Source organism: Epinephelus fuscoguttatus, linkage group LG11, assembly GCF_011397635.1.
Source record: "Epinephelus fuscoguttatus linkage group LG11, E.fuscoguttatus.final_Chr_v1".
NCBI classification, from domain to species: domain Eukaryota; kingdom Metazoa; phylum Chordata; class Actinopteri; order Perciformes; family Serranidae; genus Epinephelus; species Epinephelus fuscoguttatus.
In genome coordinates this window covers 25,928,521-25,945,305 of record NC_064762.1, presented here as the reverse complement: position 1 = coordinate 25,945,305, position 16,785 = coordinate 25,928,521, and the positions used below count along the sequence as shown (strand labels likewise).

The following is a 16,785-nucleotide window of genomic DNA, read 5'->3' as shown; positions in this document are numbered from 1 at the left end:
AATCCCAATAGACTGATAAAATGTTTTACACATCAACTCACTTTTTGTATTTGGACCAAACCTAGCACCACTATTTAAAAAAAAAGAAAAAGAAATAAAGGAGAAAACGATTCAGCACCGTCATGCGGAGGAGAAACTGTGGTAGTAATCAGGGCATGCTGATATTAAGTTTTGTATTCTTCACAGGTCCTGTCACCCAACAAAATAATTAGATTTGAGGTTTTCTGGTGGCATTTTTGTCTTCATTTATTGCTCATATTGAGTGTGCACTGCTGACATATAACAAAATGCAGCTTGTGCAGGTGTTTCCTGCTCTGGAACATTTGGATGACTCTTTCTCTAGAGCTTCCTTAAATCATTTTTACAGTCTTTGGAAAGCTTAGAGAGCTCTTAATATTTTTCATATTTTATTTTTGTGAGGAGCTAAAGGAGAGTTTTTTCTCTTGCCCCTGCTGGGATCACTGCTTAGGGTCATAATACGGTGTTAAAATCCTGCTGATTTTATGTTGATTTAGCAATTACCTGGGAAGGGACTATGACAGACCCATTTGTAACTTTTTTCTTTACTATTTTTGGTGCATTTTTTTAAACAAGGAAAGTGTTTTATGCTGTTTCTATCCATTGGATGGATCCCAACATATGTAAACATTTTCCAGCAGTACTATTGTTTTTCTCCAAATATATCAAAGCTGAACCTCTTGTGGTGCCTCTTGCACACACAGATCTGAACTCATGGCACAAGTGATCTCTGTGAGGGAGAGCTGGTTCAACTCTGTCACTCTGGCCAGCCAGCGCAGGTCCTTGACAAAAGAACAGCTAGGCCAGTGGAGAGTCTACCATCGTGGCTCCAAACTGTTGTGGAAGCTGTTGAGGGACGTTGACCCTTTGCTGCCCCCTGCTGGACCTACTCTGTGCGCATTGCAGCAGCTGCGGAGCTGCCTGGATGATAACCAGGTTAGTGTGTGTGGATGCCAGTGAAAGTGTACAGTCAGCTTCTTATATTAATTAACAACAATGTGGTAACAGTAAAATTGTGTACCAAATGTATTTTATTTTGTTAAAAATACTAAACAATAAGCCATTTCCCCATTCTCCCCATTTCTTTCAAAGTGTGTCGAAGATGCTCTGGGTCAGCACACCGCAGTGTATGCCCAGACGCTGGAGGCTGGCAGACATTTATGTGAAACCATGACAGAGTCTGAGTGTCAGAGCAGACTGCAGTCAGAGCTCCAGGCCATACAGGAGGCCTGGGAACGAAGCGCCCCACTGCTGGAGAGGAGGAGAGACCTGGTCATGACAGTTGTTCAGGTAACATATTTCATATTTCCATCAAAGCCCAAGACTCCCATATTTGTCATTGTAATGTTTATTTTAAATCATACATTAAAAATGTTCAGTCTTAGTCTCAGTAAAATCAATCCCATTAAGCTTTTCAAAATAAGACAATAAAAATTTGACTTAAACAAATATAGTAATCCTACCAATATATCGATACAAATTCACTGCACTGTTCAGTCTACACTGCTGAACTGTTGAAGCAGCTGTATACAATATTTAGAGCATATCTATGATTCAAAGTCTGGGGCAGGATTGTCTACACACACCGACGACTGGAAGCTAATGGTGCCAACTCCATTAACAGTGCTAACAGCAGCAACAGTGCTGACAGAGCTGTTGGCTTGGTGGGAAACTGGAGGGTGGGTGCTATGCTTGCACAATGATGGCGTCCCATAGCAGTGAGTCAGGACAGTGTTTTTACTGGTAACTGCCATATGAGTGCAGTGCAGAGCATCGCCGATTAGATTTTATAATTTATATAATTTAAGTTCAGCCAATGAATCCTATTGATTTCCTAAAATGTCCCTGGAGTTCACCTCTTCTTTTTTGTTTCCTTAATGGTTACTGGAGTAAAATATTAACACTCTTCTGCTGCAAATGTGGTCAAAAACTTAACAGGAAGTAGAATCCAGTGAACTTGCAGATTTTAACATATAGTTTTAGTGTATCGAGCAGCTTTAGGCCAACAAAAATCCAACAGAAGAGCATGTGTTACAGTATTAACAACGGGGAGTAGGAGGGGTCAGCATGCATGACCCATATCCAGGACCTGATCCTACCCATATACACACACACACACACACACACACACACACAACCTGGTGTATTGTCCTGGCACAGACCTCCAGCCGAGAGGGATCAAAGAGAAGCTCAAATCTATCCATGATCCACATCCAGAGACGGCTGGTTACCAGGGTCTGTTGCTTTCATTCCATCACTGTACAAAACTGGAAGGCAGGAAGGCATGGACACACTCAGACTCTAATAAAATACTACAAAAATAAAGTAAAATAATCAAAGCAGGCTGAAATGTTTGCATAACAGAAGTGCTTCCCAGCTTCATGAGCTGTGTTGATTACAGTATCTGAATGTTTGGGTGCCCAGGCCAGGCAAGGTCAGGGAAAGTTGTGTTAACCCTTTTAAGCTGAACAGGATCCACCCGCAGGAAAGGAAATCCCTCTGAGCAACATGTCAAAGATCACACAGAGAGGAGCATTAATGCACAAAGTAGAACTGACAAGCAGGAGACACACTTGGTCATCATATAATGGTTAAGTGAATAAAGGTTTATAGGGGCAGAAAGGCATTGTGGGTGCTGTGGTTTGGTTCCATTTAAAGTGTACGGTCTTGATCGGTGGGATTTTTGTTTGTTGAAATGATTGTGTGTTTGGGTAGCACACTTGCAGTATTGTTTCTGGTTTAACTTTATAATATGGCATGTCGATAAGCAGGTTACCTCTGCGGTGATTGATGTTCTGAGATGTGATTTTCAAACACAATTCCCCAAAAATATACTGTCAAAGTTTTCATAGCACCCTCAAGCTCTGTGGTTAAACATTAATATGTCAAATATTTGTTACACTGACACCCGGGATCTCCTCTCTGTGCTCTGCTGTTCATTTAGAAGTGGTCTCAGTGTCAGGATGGGATCACCAGAATCACGTCTGAACTGGATGAAGTGAAAAACAAGCTGGAGCAGCCGTTGCCTGAGAGACTGCAGGACTCAGAGAGCGAGACACACATTCAGGTAATTATAAAACAGGAAGTCTCTGTGAAACCTCGTCTGTATTCTGATCCCTCACTACTAGAACAGGAATAAAATAAATCACAGCCTGTACGTATTTCTACTACCACTTACTCATAATGAAAGGAAGTTGTGTAACAGCCATTTTTTTAAAAAACGCAGGACATTTTAAAAACATTTATCAGCCATGCAGGCCCTGAATAAAGGAACAATGACACAAAAATTGGTGCTCCAAGCCAAACTTTAGCATATAGTATTATATGTTGAATAGTGATAGAGCACTAGCAATATCCAAAAATAATGACAGAAATCTAATCTTATGGGGTGTCGGTGGCTTAGTGGTAGAGCAGGCGCCCCATGTACAAGGCTGTTGCCGCAGCGGCCCGGGTTCGACTCCAGCCTGTGGCCCTTTGCTGCATGTCTCACCCTCTCTCTCTCCCCCTTTCACACTTCACTATCCTATCAATTAAAGGCAAAAAATGCCCTAAAAAAATATCTTTTAAAAAAAAAAAGAAATCTAATCTTACTATAATAAATGTTATAAATGTAAAAATCATTCTGCGCAAACCTGCCAGAGAACCTACAGTTCCTTCTTTCCTCCTTTTTAAAATGATGCAATAGTATAACAGCGTTGTAGCTACTAGAGGTGGACGATATGGCCCTAAAATAATATCAAGATATTTCACAGTATTTTTGCGATAACCATATTCTTGACAATATGACAAATTAGTAAAAAAAAAAAAAAAAAATATTATTAATTTAAGAACACAGAATTGCAACAAAATAAGTGATATAGTTAACATGTCAACCAAACAGATCGCCTTCAAATACTCAGTAAGAATTAAAATTATCATTTCTTTAGCTTCAGATTCTGTGTACAATATTAATAGTTCAATTAAATAAAGTCTAGCACAAACTACACATTTAAACAGCTCCCAAATACAAAAAATGTACCCTGGGATTTCCTTCTCTTTTAGCAAAATCCTAAATGTTTTTTTCCACCTGGAACTTTATGCTCTGCCATTTCTCCTCTAATCATCATGCTGTAACCTGTGACAGGCTGTTATGACACCAGAACTATCGCACATTCACATATATGTCGTTTAGCCATGAGCGTCACATAGGTTTATAACGAAATCACTTGATGACACTAAGAGAGGTGAAGAAGAGACGCTGTGGTGCTGCTGAAGGGGCCGCTGAATGAGTTCCCTCTGAGCGGTAACTCGCTAAAACAGTCTGAGAAATCCGGGGCTGTTCATAAAACATTCAGGACGCCACAGTTTATTCCACACTACTGATGATCAAAGCATTTCTAAAATTCTAGATACGTCCCTGTGGATAAAATCCTAGTCCTTATTACTGCAGACAATCATCCAGTAGCACACAAAGACAGTATCAAAAAACTCTTTGTATTAACAGAGCAGGACCCCATTTAGGATGAATTTTCTGCCACAAAGTACCCAAATTACTTTTCAGTATCCATGCTCGATTTTGCAGAGAAGAAGGCACTAAGGATGACTTGAATGCGTTCACTGAATAACCTTATATAATAACAGACTTGTCATGGTTTAAGATGGAGACTGCAAAGAGTAAATTTGTGAATAATGTTTTTTTTCATGGTTATCAAAAATGATAAATTGCTGTACAACATATATGACAATAAAGCATAACGTTGCTACATCAGTCCCAACAAATCAGCAGCATGAATCTGTTGGTGAGTAAGCTAACGGGTCAGTTGGTCTGCAAACTAGCCAAAGTCCCCCACCCCTCAACTCCATCAGTAGCTACCCCCCATCCCACCAGAGCGCCTCTGAGTTTACCCCCCTTTCCCTTATTAAATACCCCCATGCTTTCACTCCCCTCCCCCTTTCTGCCCCTTCCAACCCTCCCCCTGTCCCATCCACAGCCCTTTAATCTGGATGGTCAGAGCGAGGAAGAGGTATAGAAGCGTATGCACGCAGCTTGTACATGGCTGTCTGACGGGATGTCTGTGTATGTGTGTGTTATGCAGGAGACAGACCTCTCTCTGCAGCATGTGGCCAGTGGATTTAAGGAATTGGCCACCATGAAGACGGACCTGTCCCAGTACGTCGCGGCTGGTGACTCGGCTCTGCTAGAGCAGCAGCTGGAACAACTCCACGCGCAGTGGGAAGAGCTGTGTATGAAGGTGAGAACTGACAACAAATAAATATATATCTAGAGAGAGGCCATAAATGGACCAGAGAGTGAGAGATTGTAGAGGTGCAGGTGGAGAGGAAGGACCGGGAAGGGAGGGAGAGATGGAGGGAAAGTTGCTGTGGGCAGTGTCTTGGCGGTGACCAGCAGCACAAAGCCTCTGCACCACTGGGGCTGAACTACCACACACATACACACACATACATGCACATGGACACACTCATTTGTTTGAGAAAAGAGCAAAGTGTTCAGGTTGATGGAGGGAAAATTCTTGTCCTATTATTAACACCCTGGCAACTTGCCTCCTTACAGCTCAACTAAATGTGTTTTTTAAATCCTCTGCAAATGTGCCAAAACTCAAGCTCATTGTTTAAGTTCGATGCACGCTGTACGGGACAGGTCCAGACCTGTCTTGACATTGGTTTCTGCTGGTATCAGCCTTTTGCAGTTTATTCACACGTTTTTCAAAGAGTCACTTGAAAGGTCAAAATTAGCTCATGGCTCGGATGGACACACTGTGCTAACAGAACAATCACGTGAAACTCTCAGAACAGAACTGGCTGTTAATTCTGTAACTGCATTATTCATGAAAGTAGGTCTAACGTATAGACGCGGGCTCAAATTCCTACAGTTAAGTCTTTTGGCTTAAACACAAACACGCTCTTGTTCTTCAGAAACCAACAGTTATGACATGCTTTAATTTGCGGTCATGCTAATTGGGTCCCCAGTTAGAAGTGGCTGCTTCCACCTGCTCCTGTCTTGGCAGGAGTTACTGGGACTCACAGATGCAGCAACAGCAGCCAGCAGGTTTTTTTGTTGATGTTTGGTGCTCTGTATGTTGTAGTCTGCTCATCCTAACTACTTAATTTTCTTACGTTTGTCTCGAAATAAACATGAAACACATAATTTCCCGAAAATTATTGAATGTTCTCAAGGAAAGACCTGCCACTTATTGAGTGCTGAGTATCAATTGAAAAAGCCGACATGCTTTTTGTACATAGTATGAATGAGTGGTCAAAGTATAGTTAAGCCATTGCAAAATTTTATTTTTTGCTAAATTGTCAAACTGCTGGAAAAAATTAGATTAAGTCAAGTTATTTCAGAAAGGACAGACTAATTTCAGCTCTTTGGTCACACAAGATTTTTCATCCCTATTAATTCCTGACGTGGCCTGGGGGCATGGATCTGAGCCAGCACCGTTTCCTCTGCATAGCTAACAGGTTGTAGGTGGGGGAAGCCACTGGAATGGGTCCGCTGAGCAGATGGCCTGGCTGGGCTAAAGGGATTCAGAGGACAGGCTCTATTGTTCCAGGGGGAAGCACAAAGTCCTCACGGGGTGACAGCAACTCACAAAGCACCCTAAATTCTCCAGAGTCCGAAAAGGCCCAGCAGTGTTAGGACATTAAAACCAAAGCAGGGCTCATTTAAATCAAATAGATGCCACTGAAAAGTAAAATATAGCTGGTTTAGCAAACATGCCCCGTGGGCTTACTAAGCCCTTTAACCTCAAAAAGATCATCAGCCCCCTCCTCAGCTACGTAATGGGGTGTTTTCACGGCATTAAGCTGTCATTAGCAAAATGGACCTTGTTAATTTTATCAAACAGCCAGAGTCCCTCTGGGATTTCTCTCAGTTCAATTGATTACTGACTCTGATAGAGATGAAATGATACTATTGCTTCAGTGTAATAAAATAAAACACTTAATGTTCAGTTCATTTGTTTTTTTAATTCACTTCTGTACCATGTAATCTGTTGTATTGAACAGTACTTGTCTTTAGTAATTTACCAGGTTGTGTGTCCATTTGCACTAAGCTCAAATCTACAAAATGAATTGTTGTGTAGTAGAATTAGGTCAGAGTACCCTGGATACATACCAGGAAATATTACAGCGAATGACACTGTTTCAGACTGGATTGATATTTGTCAAAATCCAAAGCACCACTGTTTTGAAGCTTTTGTTGTACACATTTCAGACAGTTAAGACCTTTTTGTGTGCAGCTGTTCCCAGCAAGTCTGTAGTAAATTTGGCAAAAAAAACATGCATAATTTTGTAACTAAGACACATCAATCAATCAAACATTATTTAAATGCACTTTTCATTCAAACAGAATGCAAGAGAAATGGTAGCACTCTGGCAATGTTCATAAGATGAAAAAATCCAGTTTTGGTTATACTTCTAATGTGTGGTTTAAAACTAAGATGTGAATCAAAGATAGCTCCAAGGTTTTTCACTTGTTGACAGGGTTTTAGTGCCAGTTCTTGTTTCTCTCTCTGCGGTTCAGGACCAATAACTAAGACCTCAGTTTTCTCCTGGTTGAGCTGAAGAAATTTTTCCACCATCCAGGACTTGGTGTCTAAAATACAATTAAAAAGGGCATCAGTTGGCCCTGAGTCATCAGGAGACACAGTGAGGTACAGCTGTGTATCATCAGCATAAATATGGAGACTGATGCCGTGCCTCCTGATGGCGTTTCCAAGTGGCAGCATGTAAACATTAAAAAGCATTGGACCTAATATTGAAGCTTGGGGGACCCCACAATCCATTTTATAACTTTTTGATAAATATTCATCCATTGTTACATAAAATTCTCGGTCAGGAAGATAAGATTTAAAACAGTTAAAAACAATACCAGAGAGGCCAACCAGATTATGAAGTCTAGCTAAAAGAATTGAGTGGTCAACTGTATCATAGGCTGCAGTCAGATCAAGTAGTACTAATACAGAGAGTTTTTTCACATCCATATTTGACCTCAGGTCATTAACAACCCTGACCACTGCCGTCTCTGTGCTTTGATTGGCTTGAAAGCTAGACTGGTATTTTTCAAAAATATTAACTAATATTAACTGACCCAAAAAAAACAAGCTTCGCTAAAATTTTACTTAAAAATGGCAGATTGGACAATGGTCAGAGTTAGTACTGAGGCATCTACATTATTTCATTTCAAAAGAGGCTTAACCATGGCTGTTCTAAAAGCAGGGGGGAAATTTCTTTTGCTAGTGTAAATGTTATCAGTATAATGGTTTGTTTAAAGTCTGTAAATTATGGTTAGTGCCTGGTTTGGACAAAGCACCTCATCTGGTTACCCTGAACTAGCATTATAATGGTATCAAATGTTGCTAGTGCAAATATTAAACCAGTATGTATCATATCTGATACATATGCTGTCATTCATTTACAACTTACTGGTCTATTTCTAATTGTAGATTAGTTGGCACCACAGGTGTACAGTTAGCACTATAAAGGTTTGTTTGTCTGTAAAGTGAAGTATTACAATAGCTGTTTGAATTGCAACAGGCAGTAATTAATATAGAAATACATCTGTGTGGTCAATGTGAAATCATTAAGCAGTGATTATGTGAGTACTGATACTTTGACATTGAGTTACTTAAGAGTTACTTAATACCACTTTTATCATTCTTCCCAGGTATCCTTGCGCAGGCAGGAAATCGCAGACCGCCTCAACGCCTGGACCATCTTCAACGACAAGAACAAAGAGTTCTGCGATTGGTTGACTCAGATGGAGAACAAGGTCTGCCACAGCGGAGATCTGAGCATCGAAGAGATGGTGGAGAAACTGAAGAAGGTGCAAACTTTAGTGAATGTTTATATCTTCCTATTTTGTAAGAACAGGTGCTTTCATGCATTGTCATGTGAAAACTACAATACAGACAAATATTAGGGCTCCGTCTGGTACGATTTTGTGTCAGATATTTTTTAGGATATTTTTCCAACTGTCCAACAACAGTAGGTTAAAAGTGTAATGTTGTAGGAGTTCCCTCACTTCAACCATGACTCCTGGATTAGAGTTTATACAGGACACTACTCGCACATTATTCTCCATAAATAGCACATTATGTAATCCCCAGCATCAGACCATGATTCAGGGCATGAGCATCACATGTTTAGGTTTAAATCCATACATAAACAACGTGAATTATGCTGTTTATAACAGATGGTGGCCTGGAATGAAATGGCTCTGCTGCCCTTTGTTCATACACAACAGTCCTTTCAGCGACTGAAAGCCTTTTATACCTTCCTGGCTCATCATGAAGCGTGCTCATTTAGTAAACAAGACGATAATTAGTTGGAACGTTGTAGGGTTGTTGTTTTGGGCTGTAAGATTAGATGAGAAAATTACTGGCACTAATAGTCCCCTTTAATTATTTGGATAGCTAAGGATGGCACTTCCTGGTGATAACTGACTGCTCCAAGGCGTGGAAACAGGTGTGTGGCAGGTTCAGTGAATGGGACACTGAACAGGGGAAGCTTGTTGTAGACACTTTGAATCATCCCACATCAGCCAATTTCTCAAAATGGTTGCCAATGCTAACCTGGAAACCATTACTGTCAAGCCCTGTTGTGTTTATCTGGTCATTTAAAGCTTTAATAGACAAGATTATGTCAAAACTGAGATGCTTGCTACTATTTTTTTATGACCTTTGCTTGTAAGAGATCACAGAGTGGCCAAATAAGCATAAAACATGCAGTTAATTATTGACATGCTTCATGATAATTGGGCATTAATGTCTTCAACTGCAGCTGAACCTCACATCCAAAGAATGCAGGGATTAAATTATGTATTATGCATAATAACATTACTCAGAAACCTCCATATAAAATCTGCCAACACAAATAAATACTAGAAAGAAAGAGCTGAGTAAAATTCAGTCAGCTGTTTGTTAGGGGCTTTTTTTTGTTTTCTTGAGGACATGATGTTTGTAAAGCAGCAAAATTTCATCTTGTCATGTTTCCACAGGACTGCATGGAGGAAATCAACCTATTCAGCGAGAACAAAAGCCACCTGAAGCAGCTGGGTGAGCAGCTGCTGTTAGCCAGCGACGAAGCCAAGCAGACGCAGGTCCACGGCTCGCTGCAGGAGGTCAACCAGCGTTGGCACAACCTCTTCCACGACATCGAAGCCAGGTGAGAGCGGCTGCAGCTGCCGTAGAAGCTGTCAGCAGGGATTAAGTGACACACTAACATGTACGTGTGTGTATTTGTATCAATCAAGCACTTTGCAGAAAAGGAAAGCAAACAAAACTGACTTTTCAAAGGCAAATAGGTATATTAAAAATCAAAGAGTGTGTGTTTGGATTGTTTCAGATACACTCTAAATTGCACCCCATGATTAACTTTGAGCACCAGAACCTTTCACAGCAAAGCCACTCTACATTAAAGAGCATCATTATGCACTGACAGACTCTAACAGGGAGCCTGTAATTAAACAGTAGCTCTAATGCGCATCCATCCACCTGCTGTTGTGTTAGTCGTGCTCTGCAGCTGTCAGCAATACATGTCTTCTAATGTACAGTCTGTAGGTTAAGCCCCTGTCATGGTTAACTGTTACTGCCCCCGACACCCCCCTATCAGACAGATGGACAGTCCTGTAGAAGAGCCGGAGACACAGACCTGCACATCCACCCCCACCACAAAAAAAAGCTGTGTTTACATCTCAGACAGTACCATATGTCCCAGTGTCCACACTGACTCCCCCACTTATTTGAGTCTGGAGTTAGTGGGAGGGGCTTTGTCTGTCGGCATGCATTAATCGCTGAGGTCCCCTTTAGATTTCAGAGGGCTTGATCCCATGCGGGCAAGATGTTGAATGTTTAAGCCCTGAATTCTTGACCTTTTACATGTTATTTCTGTATAGATGTGCTTTAGAGATTTAAAAACTTTAAGAAGCTGGACTTTTTTACAAGTAGGGAAAATAACCCTTCATTTTCTTACATTACATTTGACTACATTTTTCTTAAAACTTGAAACTGCTAGAGTCAAATTTGAGTGCTTCCACACTCATCATCTTTGAAGTCTTTGTGCCTTTAGCAGCTAGCAACAACCAATCAGATGCAGTCTATTAATCAAGCAGCATAATTATGTGTGATGTAAGCAGAATTTAGTGTCTGAGTAACTCTGAGCCCTCCTGCGGTCAGCTGTACTTTGTTAATACCAACCATATATCCTCACTTATCCTCTGGCTCTTTTCTGCTCCGTTTTTTTCTCCCCGTCCATTCTCCCCTTGTCCCTCTTCCTCTCCTCTGCGAGGACCCCTGACCGGGCTTTGTGTCTTTGTTGGGCCTCGGCATGAAGCTGCTGGCCTTTGTTAGGCTGTCAGAGGTGGAGAGGGAGTGAAAGAGAGACAGAGACAATTTAGTTGACAGGGACGGTTGTATCTGCAGAGAGGAAGGGCATTTTCTGGGCAGAATTTACACTGACTCTTTTGTGTCTTCATTACACGGCCATAAACATAAAGCTGCGTTAAGTACACGCACAAACTTCTACCGGCTGTATGCATTAGTCCTGAACTTTAACTAGAGCTTGGCTCGGAGTCAAATGGATTTTCCAACACAAAAGTTTTGCCACGAATGCATCATTTTTCAATCCATTATTTTTAAGGAATCACTTTTTTTCATTTAATAAAATATGTGCAGTAACTCTCTACTCTGAAGAAGTAAAAACTATCCAAAATGATAAATATCCCCATCAGATCTGAAAGAGCTCTCATACATGCAGTGGCCCCAGTATCCTGCATGTGTTGGGACCCTCTCGTGCCTTCTTCAGACTGCCACTTCCTCTCACAGCTGTTTACAGTGTGTATTGTTTTGGTGGAGAGCGTCTCACTGCTGGACCTCGACAGCACAGGAAGGATCAAATGGGGAAATTAACTCAAACTCCCAAACAGGGCACACTTCAGGCTTTTAGGCCTCAGAGAGAGAGCTTTTATTGTCCCCAGCGTTGCCATGACTCCAGTCAGTGCGGAGTACTCTGTGTGTGTGTGTGTGTGTGTGTGTGTGTGTGTGTGTGTGTGTGTACGCACGTGCGCACGAGCGCATAGTTGCCATGGTGACTTTGGAAGTTCAACTGTAAGATACCTGAGTATGTAGTAGGTTAGTTTGTTCTTTCTTTCTTTCTTTCTTTCTTTCTTTTCTTTCTTTCTCTGTCTTTTTCTCTCTGTCTTTATTTTTTATCTTTATTTCTCTCTTTCTGTCTGTCTTTTTCTCTTGTCTTTTGTCTTTTCTGTCTGTCTTTCTTTGTTCTTTTTTGTTTGTCTTTCTTTTTTATCTTTCTTTCTGTCTGTCTGACCCCCTCTCTCTGACATCTCTCCATTTAATGCATGTATAGGTCCTGTTTGTGCGTGTGTGTGTGTGTGTGTGTGTGTGTGTGTGTGTGTGTGTGTGTGTATGTGTATTTCAGGTCTGTGTGTTAACAACAGAGTGAAAAGATTGAATTTCCCCCTTTGGGATTAATAAAGTATATAATATTTAAAAAATTAAAGTCAATTCTATCTTTCTTTCTTTCTTTTTCCTTATTTTTCTCTTTGTCTTTCTCTCTTGTTTTTCCATCAGTCATTCTTGTCTTTCCTTTAATTTTTTAAAATTACATTTATGTGTCAGGGACCACATACAGTACAAAAAAAGGAGATGCTTCATAGTACAAGACTTAGCGACTAGCTTATCTTGTTTTTTAATCTCCATATATTTGGAAAAAAAACCCTGCCAATCACAAAGGATCAGTGGACCTGGTGGGGATTCAGATATTCCTCTAATATTTGCTTGGGTATTTTTTTCCTGTTGATTACTGGCAAATTGACATCTTAAGGCTTTTAAAACTAGCCAGGTGATCACTTTGTTATTAACTCAATCATAACCTATAAACATATGCACATACACAAGCAGAGATGACTTAATTTGAAGGGTCACAAGCTGAAAGGGTTGGACATCTCAAACAGTCATGACTGCTTGAATATGGACCACTAAATATGAAATTTTGATCATACAGTTCATTGCGTGTTTTGCTGTGTGTGTGTGTTCAGGGTGAAGAAGCTGAAGGAGACTCTGGTGGCTGTGCAGCAGCTGGATAAAAACATGAGTAACCTCCGCTCGTGGCTTTCTCGCATCGAGGCTGAGCTGTCCAGACCCATCACCTACAGCGTGTGTCACCACCAGGAGATCCAGAGGAGGCTGGCTGAGCAGCAGGTACATAAAAACACACACACTGTTATGTAAGCCAGTCCAGCAGTGGTTTAAACCTAGTTTGGAGTTTTGTGTTTCAACTCTACTTTCTATTAGAGGCCCTCTTTTTTTAAATTTCTTTTTTCTTTAGTTTGATTTTTTATTCTTCTGTTTCTGTATCTTCTCACACTTTTGTTTTTGTTCCCTGCCTTACTGTCCCTCCCTCTCACTCTTTGTCTCTCTTTATGATTAATAATTCATATCTGTCCTTTGTTTAATTTTGGGAGTGGGTGGTCTCATCCAGTGAGCCCCTGTCCTCCATCTGTACGTCTGTGGACTGATGTTCAACACATGATTTACTGGTGCGGACTGATGCAATGTCTGTCTTCATGCCCGTCCATGTGTCTGTCCAGGAGCTGCAGAGGGACATTGAGCAGCACACGGAGGGCGTAGCGTCAGTGCTCAGTCTGTGTGATGTTTTGCTGCGGGACGAAGACGCTGCTGGCGGCACTGAAGCAGAGAGCGACTCCCTGCAGGAAACGAGCCGCAGCCTGGATCAGCGCTGGAGGGCCATCTGTGCTATGGCCCTGGACAGGAGGCTCAGGTAGGAACTGAAACACACACACAAACACACACACGCTATGGTGTCGTCACACTTTTCACCATGTATAAATCAGTCAGATGAAATTTACTTTATCACTTGCAGTCAAGAATCCCAGTCCATTCAGATATTTTCAAGTTAATCATTTAAATTAAGATGATACATATTGATGAAGAACTTTTATTTAATGCCTCACATTTCCAAAGCTCAGGTGACTTCAGATGGTTAGTGACGAAAGCCTTGATCAGTGTCACAAAATGACTGTAACTCCAGCACGTTGTCTCCTTTTAGGATCGAGGAGACTTGGAGACTCTGGTGCAAGTTCCTCGATGACTACTCGCAGTTCGAAGATTGGCTCAAGATGGCCGAGCGCACCGCTGCCAACCCCAACTCCGCAGACGTCCTTTATACCGTCGCCAAGGAGGAGCTCAAGAAGTTTGAGGTCAGTTGTGGAACAGACTTGAAGCACCTGTGGTTTTGTTTGCTCATTTGTTTCCCAGAGTGAAATATTGTCATTGTTTGGTATTAAATTTCATGTGATAATATTCACTGATTTTAAGTTACTGACTTGTTGCTGGACTTATGGGGTGTTTGTCTTTTTGGCATTGCACGACCAAAACTACTGTCAAAGTGTCAGGAAGCCATTTTCCACTGCCAAAAAAATAAATTTAATACCCACTTTTTCTCTATGACCCAGAGAATGTCACTGATATTGTTTTTCCACATTGTTCTTTCTGGTGTCTATTAAGTTAGGGGGGAAAAATCTGTTTTAAAAATGACTAAGAAAACAAGAAACCAGGCCACAAGTACTTTTTCCAAGAAAAATGAATGATTAATTGATTTTCAAAGATGGTGGCAAATGTTCTGAATAATATTTTGAGCCATTGTTCCTTTTTAATACTCTACATCTATGGTTCATCATATCTTCCACTGGTTTTTTTAGGGTTTCCAACGGCAGGTTCATGAGCGGCTCACCCAGCTGGAACTGGTCAATAACCAGTACCGCCGCCTGGCCAGGGAAAACCGCACTGACCGAGCCAGCCAGCTCAAAGCCATGGTCCATGAAGGCAACCGGCGCTGGGACACCCTGCACCGCAGAGTGGCCGCCATCCTCCGCAGACTCAAGGTACAGTACAGCTAAAGTAGTGAAATTATTGTGCATTTACATGTCACTGTGTTTTCTACAGTGTGTGACTTTTGAAGGATTTCTTCTTCTCTCTCTCAGTATTTTACCAGCCAGAGGGAGGAGTTTGAAGGCACGAGGGAGAGCATGCTGGTGTGGCTGACTGAGCTGGACCTGCAGCTCACCAACGTCGAACACTTTTCAGAGAGCGACGTCCATCACAAGATCCAGCAGCTCAATGTGAGGAGTTACTGTGACCACACAGACGGTCACGTACAGACAGATACAGTCTTGGAGCCACTGCACAAAACACAAACAAGACACAAAAATATCTTTTTGATGAGAAATTATCTATTACAACCTTCATGTCAAATGGAAAAGAAATATTTCCTCATGTAGTTGTCTGAGGTGCTCACATCTTCCCTTGACTTCATTTACCACAGCCCTACAACAGATACCAGCAGCAGTCATGTTTGGTTTCTTTTGGTTTTCTGAAACGTTCTTTTAATTTTCTTGACTCTGTCTCTGTTCATCCGACCCATTTCTTCAGAGCTTCCAGAAGGAGATCACCCTGAACACAGAGCGCATTGACGGGCTGATAGTGTTTGGAGAGGGTCTGATCCAGAAGAGCTCACCGCAGGATGCAGCGCTAATCGAGGACGAGCTGGAGGAGCTGCACTCCTACTGCCAGGAGGTCTTCGGCAGACTGGTCCGCTTCCACCAGCGCCTCAGCCAGCCCTCGGTGAGCTGGAGCACACACACACACATTCACACCACATACAGTACTTTTCCTATTCTCTTTCACTGATTTTTATGTGGTTCATTTGTGACTCTATTTTAAGCTAGCTTTGCAGATCAAGTGAATTACAGACAAACTTTATGGTTCACACATCTGGCTGAATACCTGTTATTTATTTAGGCGATTAAAGAAGAGCCAGAGCTCTCTGCCACCGCCTTGTCCTTGGAGTCGAGCTTGGAGCTGATTGGCCGACCATGGCTTGGACGAACCCAAGGAAGCCTCCCAGCTACGCCCATCCACCTAATGGCCTCTCCGTTAAAGGGTTCAGGATGGGAGACACCAGTGAGTGTGGACTCCCTGCAGCTGGAGTGGGACCACACCGGAGACGTGGGAAGGTCATCGTCACATGAGGATGACAAGGAGGAGGAAGACGAACACGAGGATGACAGAACTTACTTCAGCGCATTATCAGGTATGTTTACAAAAGGGCATATCGTTTAAAGACACAGCAAAGGGTGCACACGCTTTTTTATTGCTCTAAGTAGAGTTGGTCAGTTTATCAATATCAATATCACAATCTGAGATGAGATTTTGTCATGGAGTGTTGTCTTTTCCTGGTTTTAAAGGCTAAGAGACTGGAAACACAAGAAAGCCAAGGACTGTTTGACACCCAGGAGCCTTGGCATGAAATTTAGATTATGTTCCTCCAGTTAAAGTCTAGTAAAGCTCTTGAGCCCCTGAATGTGTTCCTGGGTTACTGGAGAAGCTCCTGCAGTGGAAAAGGATTACTTTAAGAAGTGTTGCTGGTAGCTATGCCAAAGTTGATATGATAAACATCAGGTTTAATGGGAGATCTAAGATCTAACACGTATTTCACACACACACACACACACACACACACACAGTCATAGACAGCTGTAGTCTGACCCCTCTCTCCTCGCAGAGGTGGAGTTGTCTGAGAGCCAGGAGGAGTTTGTCGAGGCCCCGGAGGTCCTACTAGCCTCCTCACTGGGTAGGCAAAAGAACATCTTCACCTTCTGCTTAATAAATCCACTTGGGGCTCTTCACGGTGAAATAAGTTTCCAGCGCATGTCTTCCAGCAGCTCTTGTA

General features: G+C 41.8%; 1 protein-coding gene across 1 annotated transcript in view; it reads left to right on the top strand.

The window, feature by feature from the left end:
* LOC125897252 (nesprin-1-like) overlaps window positions 1-16,785 on the top strand; it is a 123,174-nt gene that overhangs the window by 94,169 nt on the left and 12,220 nt on the right. The window contains exons 94-107 of the mRNA XM_049590439.1: window positions 723-954; window positions 1,111-1,308; window positions 2,963-3,085; window positions 5,094-5,249; window positions 8,684-8,842; window positions 10,016-10,182; window positions 13,073-13,235; window positions 13,625-13,815; window positions 14,104-14,254; window positions 14,756-14,938; window positions 15,038-15,175; window positions 15,486-15,677; window positions 15,855-16,146; window positions 16,618-16,686. Of these exons, the coding sequence (XP_049446396.1) occupies window positions 723-954; window positions 1,111-1,308; window positions 2,963-3,085; window positions 5,094-5,249; window positions 8,684-8,842; window positions 10,016-10,182; window positions 13,073-13,235; window positions 13,625-13,815; window positions 14,104-14,254; window positions 14,756-14,938; window positions 15,038-15,175; window positions 15,486-15,677; window positions 15,855-16,146; window positions 16,618-16,686 (2,414 nt within the window). The remainder of the gene's footprint in view (window positions 1-722; window positions 955-1,110; window positions 1,309-2,962; window positions 3,086-5,093; window positions 5,250-8,683; window positions 8,843-10,015; window positions 10,183-13,072; window positions 13,236-13,624; window positions 13,816-14,103; window positions 14,255-14,755; window positions 14,939-15,037; window positions 15,176-15,485; window positions 15,678-15,854; window positions 16,147-16,617; window positions 16,687-16,785) is intronic.